The sequence below is a fragment of the Vombatus ursinus genome, unplaced genomic scaffold (genome assembly GCF_900497805.2).
Source record: "Vombatus ursinus unplaced genomic scaffold, bare-nosed wombat genome assembly UNPS02004691.1, whole genome shotgun sequence".
NCBI classification, from domain to species: Eukaryota; Metazoa; Chordata; class Mammalia; order Diprotodontia; family Vombatidae; genus Vombatus; species Vombatus ursinus.
The window spans coordinates 1,873,784-1,884,498 of NW_020944469.1; the positions used below are offsets into that span (position 1 = coordinate 1,873,784).

Sequence of the window (10,715 nt, forward strand, 5' to 3'; positions counted from 1 at the left end):
ACACACACACACACACACACACACACACACACACACACACACACACACACACACACAACCAGTACAAGTCTTCAACATCACTGCATTACTCCTAAGTCGAATACGTAGGAGCGACAAAACAATGCAGAGAGCATGTTCAAAGGCCAGCTGCTGCACAATCCTGGCCACTGGTCCTCCTACCACTAGCCTCATCCCCTCAGCATGAGAGAATAGCATCACTCTGTGAGGTTTACTTCAATAGAAGTGTGTCCTGTTTCAGAAAAGCAGAACCTCAATAGCATGAGCCATGAGGGGCCTCAAAGATCGTCCACTTTACAGATGACCAACTTCCAGCCCAGAGAGGGTAAACAACCCACCCAAAGTCACTCAAAGGAAAATGGAGATCTCCTGACTTACAGTCCAGTGATCTTTTCCATACAATATACTATGCTGCTCACTGGGGCTAAAGATGTAGCAAACATTTTCAACTGGGTAACAAAATACAAAACATATTTACAAAACATTTTGAACAGGACTACCTGAAGTGTCTGAGGTACACAGTAATAAATACATTCTGCATTTCGGGCTAGGTTCTCTCTTCCACACACACCTTTTTTTGTCTGTAATCTTTTCTCTCTTCTACTGTCTAAAACGGAGTGTGTGAACCCTGCTGCTTCCCTCTTTGGTTCCCAGTTGCTGGAATGGGCTTGTTTATCAGTTCTGCTAAACATAGGAGGGAGGTGGGGCTCTTCTAGGATGACATTATTGAAGCTATATTCCCTGAGAGGTTCTGGGGGGGGGGTTCTTAAGGAAGGACATGACATTAGTTGCCACTGGTTATCATTCTAGACTATTCTACAAACAATACAAAAGCCTTTCAAGAAGTGCTTTAAGTATCTAAGTATCCCATTATCAAATGGAATTCACCGCTCTACATTTCTTCACCTTCTGAAAAAGAACACTTGCAAGATTAGTAGTAAATTTTCATATCAGATTATGGTAAAACCTCAATTAACCAGATTGCTTAGGGCAGAAGGTTAACTGAAAGTCAACTGGAAAATAATTTTTCTTTCAATTCTAGTTGAAAATATTTCTCAACTTTAGTAGCAAGCTTTCTTCTCCTCTTAAGTACTATATATATATATATCTCAATGTACCTTAAAATACAGTCCTTTGGAATATCAGTAATCTACAGTATGGTAGAAAGGTGTAAAATTAGACTGAATATGTATTAATCCTAGAAAAAGGATTTTTAAATAACTCTGAAACCAGTTTCTCTTAGGATCAATCCAGTCTTTTAAAGATTGGGTAGAAAAAACGATTGAACATTCTTTTTTAATAAAAATATTATCGTACTGTAATCAATCTAATGACCATTAATGACACCTATTTAAACAAAGCCTGTTGTGACTTATTTTGTAGTGAAGGAGGCTTTTGTCAAATAATTTGTTTTGCAAGTTCATGCTTATAGAGATACATATGTGTGTCTATATACAGATATACCTGCATATATAATGAATTTTTTTGGAGGGGGGCTAGGCAATGGGGTTAAGTGACTTGCCCAGGGTCACATAGCTAGTAAGTGTCAAGTGTCTGAGGCCGCATTTGAACTCAGGTCCTCCTGACTCCAGGGCTGGTGCTCTATCCACTGCGCCACCTAGCTGGCCCTATAATGAATTTTTGATCTCATCAATGCGAGCACTCGCTTTTATCTGGGCATGTAACAACCACACCTTCTTACCTTGTGACACTCTCATCCATCTTTTCCTGAGTCCTCCATAGAAGCTTTACCTATTGTGCTGGGGGGCTGCCTCCTGGTTCTCTGAATATTTTGTGACTATCTGGGAAGCACGTGGGCCAGCCACCTGTGAGCCCTCACCTGTGCTACATGACCATCCAACCTCCTGTTCCAGACATATGTGCTCTTGATATCTTTTACACCATTTCTCGCACTCAAGCCATTGGTGCTACGGCTTTTCGCTTACCATGCATCTTTCCGTTGCCCTTTGGGTCACCTGCAAACCTGATTCTTTAGTGATAACGGCATTTCCAGATTTGCAGCCATAAAGCATCACTGGAAGACTACTGCTCTTTGAAAGATGGGCTTTGATGGCGGGCCACAGCTTGGAGTCACGGAAAGTGCTACACAAATTCCTGATCAGGCCCTAGCCGGCTACTTTAATTCTGGGGCCAGCTCACTGTCCCTCTGCAGTGGCTGAGATGATGAGAGCAGCTAGCGTTTTAAGGTTTGCAAAGTGCTTTACTTACATGATCCCATTTGAGCTTCACAAGCACCCTGGGAGGTAGGCGCTCTTTATCTCCATTTTACAGATGAGAAAACTGAGGCTGACAGAGGTTGTGATTTTCACAGGGTCATACAGCTGCTAAGTGGTTAAGGTGGGATTTGAATTCAGGTTTTCCTGACTTCAGGTCCAGCACTGTCTACACTGCACCAAGTAGCAGTCTCATCTCATAAGACTGCCTGTCCAATCTGGGAAACAGATGTTCCTCATTAGGTTAGCTTTTTCCTAGGTAGATGGCTAGACTAATCTCATCTCTTAAGTAACTACGAAGCTCACTTGTCCTTTTCCACTAACCAAGTAAGTCATCGACCCAAAGGAAGACTGGAAGAATCTCACCATCTAAAGGGAGATCAAAAACGCTTTCTTTTCATCTTTGCGCACGACATTTTCAGTGACAACCAAAAACGCTTTTGTTCAGCATACATCTGTCTCCCCATTTTATGCTTTGCTTGATAGTGACTTTTTGGAGTCAAAGGACCTGGGGTCCAATCCTGGTTCTGAGTGGTATAATGGATAGAGTCCTGGAGTCAGGAGACCTGGGTTCAAATCTTGCCTTTAATGCTTACTAGCTTTCTGACCCTAGCAAGTCCCTTACCTCTCTGTGCCTCAGTTTCTTCTGCAAAATGAGGGACTTGGACTCAATGGCCTCCTGAGGACCCTTCCAGTGGTTACAGCGCCCAAGGAAGCTTGTCTGATCTTTAAACACGCATGGGAGCCACTTCCAGGCAGAGGTGTCCAAAATGGAGTCAGACTTCACCTAGATTAGACTCTATGAATTCTTGAGCCTGGGTTCAGTTCCTGCCTCTCACACATACTGGCTGGGTGACCCTGGGCAAGTTGCTTACTTGTGCTCCAAGCAATTAGCTAAGACTATAAATTTCAGAATAGTTTCTGATCTGCTTACTTAGAGTGAATTTCCTCCCCAGGGATCCTTTAAGGAGACATGGTCTGCTCCCACCCCAGCTCTCCACTTCCATGAAGCTGTGTTCAGGAGTCTGGGGGGGGGCACCATCTGTTTTTGTACCAGCCCCAGCTATAAAGGGTTTATACATGGCCCTCAGGCCACAGTCTGCTGGCCACCTGATCGAGAGGCTTGCTTAACGGAGAGAGAACCAGCCATGAACTCTGGAGTCCATGGAATCTAGGCCCTCCCCACCACCAAGCACTGGCTTCCCGAACCTAAGGAAGCCACTTACCTGCCCAGTGCCCTCAGGCCACTCTCCAAGACTGCTGCATGCACTGGTAGACAGAGCTCCCTACCTGGTGGCAATCACAGTGCGGGCCAGGGTAGACCAGACAGTCTGATCCCTCTGGACAACATGAAAGAAATCCAAATTCCCAGCAGCTGGCTAGGTGTCTTATCTTCCACCAAAGTGTTTTCAGTTCCTATTTTTCTAACTGCTGACTTCCAAAAATGGGGGGGGGGGGCAGTTGATTCCTTTTGGTTTTACATTACAATTGTTCTATAGAGATAAACCCTTCTCCCTCCAGAACGCTAACCACTAACTACTAAAGATGCTTTCCCATTTCCAGGCTGCCCCCAGGCCATACCGAGATTCTTTTTGGACTGAACCTGTAAAATGTCATTGGCATAGGGAACTCCAGAGGATGAAACTCATTCTCCCAATGTACCTACCCTGTAATTCCTAGTCTTGGACTTGCCTGGAGTCACACAGACAACATGTGTCAGAGGTGAGACTTAAACTCAGGTATTCCAGACTCCGAGTTTTGTTCTTTATCCTCTCAATTTGCAGCTTAGGGCCCCCATCAATGCAGACCAGACCCAGCTGATGCTTGGGTTTTAGACCACAGGATACAGGGCCAAGGCCAGAGATTTCACTGGACATAAAGAACTCCCTTATGAAGAACTTCCCTCTACCGATACAAGTCAGCACCTTCTTAGCAACCTAGTTTTACACAGTTGCCTAGGACACTGAGGGGTGGGGAAAGTGACTTGCCTAGGGGGTTATAGAGCCAGGGTAAGGTGAGAGGCAGGGCTTGAACCTGAGTCTTCATGGATCTAAGGCCAGCTCTCTGTCCATTCCCTAGACACATGCTATGGCTAGGGAATAACTACTTCCTTATAACCCTTTTGTTATTCACTCAACATGGAAGTCTTGTCTAGCAAATTCTGGCTACGGTTTTTTTTTCCCCCTTTTTAAAGAATAAATGCTTTATATACTCTGTTGGAACATCTAGTTTCTGTCGCTTTTTTCCCTGCCCTTTTCTAAATTGCTCTGATATGCAATTTTCCAGGCAATGCTATTAACCTGTGTGTCTCTGCACAAATCCTCTGGTCCAGCCAGCCTAATTATGGTCCTCTACTATCATATACTAAGTGGAGGCTGTGACCTGTTTCCAGCTGCCTATTTGAAATGGAAAATTTTCAAACCACTTAGTGGAAATGGTTAGGTTGTCAATTTACAAAGGACACAAAAGGAGAAGGGGACCATTTAATTATGGTGGTGTACCTTAAGTGCCTTTCATGTACTGTATGTCATGGCTTGTCCATTCCAGCCACGTGCACTATTCGTCATATGTGTAGGAAAGCCAGATTTGACTGAGGACAAAAGAGGTGTCCACTGCAGCAAATATACCTGCAAATGCTAAATCAAAGGTTAAAAGTCGAATAGATCTTTGTCCTCGATGAGTCGAGAATTCAAAATGCAGAAGATAATCCATTTTTCTCATTATTCAGTGTTATTCTCCTCTCCCCTAAACGAGTCTCTACATACTAGCTTGTGTTGTTCTAGAACCACATTCCCAATTCCTGCCTTTGGTTTAGACTTTAGGGGCTGAGCTCTAGAAGATACAAGACTTTTTACTAGGCTACAAAGCTTGCATCAGCACTTCGAAAAGTTACCAGTGTTGTGGCAATAATGCATAATGAACTATCGGGGCTTCTTACAGGCAGTAAGCCTTTGGGTCTATGCTAATTGATGACAGTGCCTTAATGTGGAGAAGAGAAACAGTCTAGAGGTTAAAAAAAAAGATGAAAACAAGGAAAATGATGGGAATAGACATAGTTTGGGTGCAAAGAAAAATAAACAGGACCATATTTCATCACTCAGAAGGAAAGATACATGACTTAGGCCCTATACTTTAATATAGAAGGGTATAACAAGAAATAATAACAATGTACTTTGCCGCGTGGGGATGATGCTACTGACCCACTGGCAGCAGGGCAGGGCTCAGTCTTCCCCCCAGTAGTAATGATAGATTTATACTGACCGTTTGTTGCCCTTCGTACACATTTGTGAGACAGCTGGCATTGTTAGGGTAGACGGTGGCTGTGGAAAATCACAACTGGCCTATACACAAATCCAGCATCTGACCATGGCCTCCTAACACCACACACTATCTAAGCAAGCAAACTAGCTTTAGCCAATGAGAGACGGAGTACCTACCAACAACAAAATGAGATGCTCATTTGGGCTTCTTACTCCCCAGAGAACCACTGATTTCAATAAAATAAACATTCGATTCAACAAACACTCAAAAGACTGACTAGTTTGCTTTGAGAAAGTGATAAAAGCTCTTTTATCTGGCCTAATCAATCTTCCTCACTACTGAAGGGGAACTTTGAAATGGAGAATGGAAAACCAGAATGTTTGCCCACCTGTATCAGGGTCACAGCCCCGATCCCTAAAACAGGGTTCCCTTTTACCAAGCTGGGTTGACTAGCTCCTGATGAGGACAGAACTGAAAGATGACAGGAAAAGAGTAGGTGCTCTAGCTTGGAAACAAAATGATGTTACAAAGAATGCTGAAAAGCCACCTCCAGCTGGGAGGGCAATGAAGTGAAAACACTGGTGGTTAGCAAAGCACCTCATTTAGGAAGTTCCTGGGATTCACAGAGTTGATTGGGAAGACACAAAAACAGTTGAGTGGATACCCGATTCTATGAGGGGAAGCTTTTATGCTAGATACAGAATTCATGCCAATGGTAAATAATGAAGTAGGTTTTCTGTTTGTGCGTGTTATTTAGACCAGGCTGAACAGGGAAAGGAGATGGTGGGGGGAGATTCTTTTTGCTTTTGCATGAGGAATTCCCCATGTCCCGCTATTTTCTATAAAACCATAGCAGTGTCTGGGATAGTTACTAGGGATCCTGCAGCAGGCACATGCCCCTTCACCACCACCTGCCAATCTCTCTCTCTCTCTCACATAAACACACAGACACACACACACACACACACACACACACACACACGCTTCAGGTGATAGTCTATCTCATTCTTAGGACACATAATCTCATTACATCTACAACTGTAACCACAAACCTTTCAAGTTGTGGCTAGCACCCTTAATGCCAGAAAGCAGTTTTCTCTTGGTAATATAAATTCAGTATCTGTGCTGTAAACAGCAAATTGTTTACTTTTAAAACTTATAAGGTCTTTTTTTTTAAAATAAAAGCTCATTTTCCATACAGTTTGTCTTTTCTATGTTGGAGAACATTTTTAGGTTTTAAAATCCTCATTAGAAAACCAAGTAGCTTCTATTTACACCTTTTGGGGTGCGACATTCCAATCCTGCTGACTATTGTTACAAATCTCTTGTCCTTCCCTGCAGCAGAAAGTACCCTAGCACTGACAACGTGATGAAATGGATAATGTATTAAAGCTTTGGGAAATGACAGCTTTAAAAAAAAATAGAAACATTAGTAAATCTACAAAAACTAAAGGGGCTTAATAGTAGCAAATTAACAGAAATTCCTAAATTAACTAGACAATTCATAAGACAGTCGTTTTATGAATTGGTTAGGATCCTGGATTAAATATGAACTGATTTTACTGGTTGAAAATAAAATCAAGGGGGAGTCGCTTAAGGATGTTTGGCAAAATTTTATATGGAGACATAATAAATTTTCAACATTTTCTAAACACCTTTTTAATTATATGAAAAGCAAACAAAATCCCATCTATTTCAGTTCTGCAAAATGACCTCATTTCTTCTCCCTTGCAAGTGTGAGATTAAATAGTAATCACATAATGAATGTATTCACATACCAAACTAGCTTTGGGTCTTCTGGTCACCCAACCCCATTTGTTATATCACATGGCTCTACTTCAGTAAGTCAATAACAGAAGACAAGTGGCAGAAACCACATATGGCATTCATGGCTGGCATTCACTGCCACATAAAGTAGAGGACAATTACTTTGGAAAAGGGACTTCCCCATGCTTTTAAGAAGCAGGTGAATTGTGGTTCTATGTTCATACGACAGCTCAAATGGATCATTTCAGAGCAAACATTCGGAATCTGAGAGTAAAAAGGACCAAAGGGGAAAATGTTTTAAGATGCACTGAGGTTTTCAGTCTGTTGTTTTTTTTTTTTTTCTTTCACAATAAGGTAAAAAGGCTGATTTTACCTTCAGCTTTTGCATCTTCTGCTGGGCTGTCCTTTGCTTTCCCACTTTGTTTCTGCTTAACAGGTTCTTCTACAACATAATGCCCCTTTCCATATCCATTCTCAACATGAGTATTGTAAGAATTGTGAACTTTAGATAGGGAAGAAGGCGGGACACCGGCTTTGTTGTTATTGTTGTTATGCCCAATAGCATGTCTGTCTTTTATTCTCTTCTTCAAGTGCTCTTGCATTTTACCAGTTCTTTCGTCACGAGGAATATAATGCGTTCTTCCATGGGAACGGGATTCTGAAACAGATTGGGGTCATACTGTTCAATCAGTGTTGGAGACCCCGTGTTTATGTAACCAAATAAGGACCCAGGCTGACAGAAGGGACACTTGAACTTCTAGAATGGTTCTCACTTTGCTTCAATTGTGATTCCATGCTGGGGTTACAGAGGGGAAAACCGTCTACGTGAACATCAAGATGTGACCTCACTTCTAAAAGGAAAGGCCTAAGGATAATAGGCAATATGGCCTCCAAGAGCCTTAACATTCTCACTATACAGCTCTAAGAGAGAAAAACATTCTTATGATGGTCCACCATGGTTTTGTAGCGCCAAAAGGTGGAAAAAAGTAGTACCAAGTATAGTTTTCAGTGAGGTACATAATCAATGGGAATTTTCACTTAACACATACACACACACACAATCACATATAAACATTTTCACCACTTATGATTTATGTACATCATGCAATAATGATTTGTTAAAGTCTTACCTCTCTCTTTACTTTTTTTTTTGAACAATTATCTGAGATAAAAGGGACTGATTAAACACATTGAAACCATTTTCTATCGAGAACGAACAATCTTACCATACTCATGATAAATGCGCGGTTGTGGCAGTGGTGGCGGTGGTGGCGGCGGTGGTGGCATTGGATGTTGATGCATATACTGGGGTGGATGCAATTCTGATCCTGGAACTGGCGGATACATTGGATGAGGAGGATGGGCAAGCATAGGAGGAGGATGTGGATGCATGTAATGTTGCAGATGTGGAGGAGGATGCATGGGAGGGTGGTATTCAGTAGAATGTGGCAAAATTACAATTTTTCGAACTCCATTTTCTTCCACCACCTGAGACAGAATGTAGAATCATATTAGTACAAGAAAATAACATGACATGCTTTCACATTACTTTTCTTATTAAACTCTAGATTTATCATCTCATACACATCACCTGTATCTACGAGAAACTTGGTTAATGAGAAGTACACTAACATATAGTGACTTGCTCTCTTCCCTCTGAAAGTTCAGGCATCAAAGAAATAGATCTCAGGCCCACATTACAACATAGTGCTTGACAAAAGAAAATTCTTTAATGAAAGCAAAATATACTATACAGTGACTTAATTGGAGATATTCCTAATTTGCCACATAGAAGGTACGACTAAGTCATTAAGGCAGAATCAGGATGCTGGGAAGCAGAGCAGGTGCCCACTCAAGAAACCACAAAGCTTCTCTGCCAGAGTCCTTGAGGGCAGGGGCTCCTTGTCTAGCTTTGCATTCCTCCCTCCACAGGACCTAGGCATAATACTGCATCATTAAGGAAAGAATAAGATAAAAATAGTGCTCTCTAATTAACCTGACAGCGGAGGAATACAGTCTTTTGATCAAGTTGTCTGCTTTAAAAAGCACAGCAGTACTTTCTGGTAGCCAATGGCTAAAAATGGGTTAAATTTCCTAAAACTGCACAGAATTAAAATGAATTAAAGCACTTTTCATTTCTGCCAAATTAAATTTACTACTAGAAAAATAAGGAAAACAGTGTTTATATCACCATACATCAAAAGTAATGGTTACATTATTACTAATAAACCTGTCAGATCTGAAAAACTAGCTATAAATTATTTTATAAATATGCTGAAAGGCAGTACAGTATAGTGGGTGGAGAAGGGCCTGGAAGCCCTGGGTTCAAGTCTTACCTTTGATCCATTCTAGTCCTGTGACCAAGTCACTGAACCTCTTAGTGGCCTAGGCCAGGGCTGTCAGACTCAGATGGAAATGGTGTGTTGGGGGGGGGCGAATCTGGATATACAGATCCCTGTGGCTGTATACTAACGAATGTTATCTATGTCTTATTGTATATTTATTGTGTTAAATACTTCCCAATGACATTTTAATCTGGTACCAGCTGACTTGGGGTGTTGGGGCCACAACAGAACCCATATTTGATGCCGCCACTTTAGGCAAATCTCAGCATAAGATTCTAAATTGGCGCTCCCTAGGAATGTGCTCATTGGCCTTGGTAGAGGTAGAGAACAGCCTCACCTGGCTATTCCCAGGGCTGCAGTTCCAATCCCTATCACTACAATCATTTTATAGGAATTTTTCTCAGCCTTGTCAAGTTAGGTTTTTTTTAATTACCTAGAAATGAAGCTCATTACCTCACAGGGAAGTTTTGATGACTATTATTAATAAGGTATGAATAAGATCGTACCATGATTTAAAATGAATCGTGAATTTCCAACAGTTACATATAGAAAGACCATTTATTTAGTTCTCCAAGTTCCTGTAAGACCCTCTGTTACAAGCATATTTAGCTTGTCTTTAAGGTAAAACAAAACTCATAGCATTTCTTGTTCAACTAAACAGGAATTACAGATGTGGAAATGGTAGTTACGCCAAAACGAAGTCTTAAATTCTTCATGACAATGAGAAAGTGTGATGATCCCAGAGAAAGTTTAGTGAAAGGGAACGTGTCAAGTTCAGAGAATATTATGAAAGTGGTTAGAGACCTTAAGGACACTTCATATTATTAATGTAATTTTGTGCGCACATACAATATCCATATATACATTTGAAAATACTTTCAAGCTGTGTTTATATACGTAATTTGTTCTAAATGTTTCAAGAAACTAATTTCCTCCAACTGTATGGTGACATGATCAGAGTTCAACAGGACTGCCCTGATTATCTCTTCCATTTCTGAATGAAAAGACCAAACATCACAAGGCTAAATTCCCGGAGGACTCCACCCCCCCCCCCTCCCCCCCCCCCCCCCCCCCCCCCTTCCCCCCCCCC

General features: G+C 41.6%; 1 protein-coding gene across 1 annotated transcript in view; it reads right to left on the reverse strand.

Annotated features, from left to right (window-relative positions):
* LOC114026495 (fibronectin type-III domain-containing protein 3A-like) overlaps positions 1-10,715 on the reverse strand; it is an 80,870-nt gene that overhangs the window by 36,508 nt on the left and 33,647 nt on the right. The window contains exons 5-6 of the mRNA XM_027840220.1: positions 8,507-8,768; positions 7,654-7,938 (exon numbers count right to left, since the gene is read on the reverse strand). Coding sequence (XP_027696021.1) covers positions 7,654-7,938; positions 8,507-8,768 — 547 coding nt within the window. The remainder of the gene's footprint in view (positions 1-7,653; positions 7,939-8,506; positions 8,769-10,715) is intronic.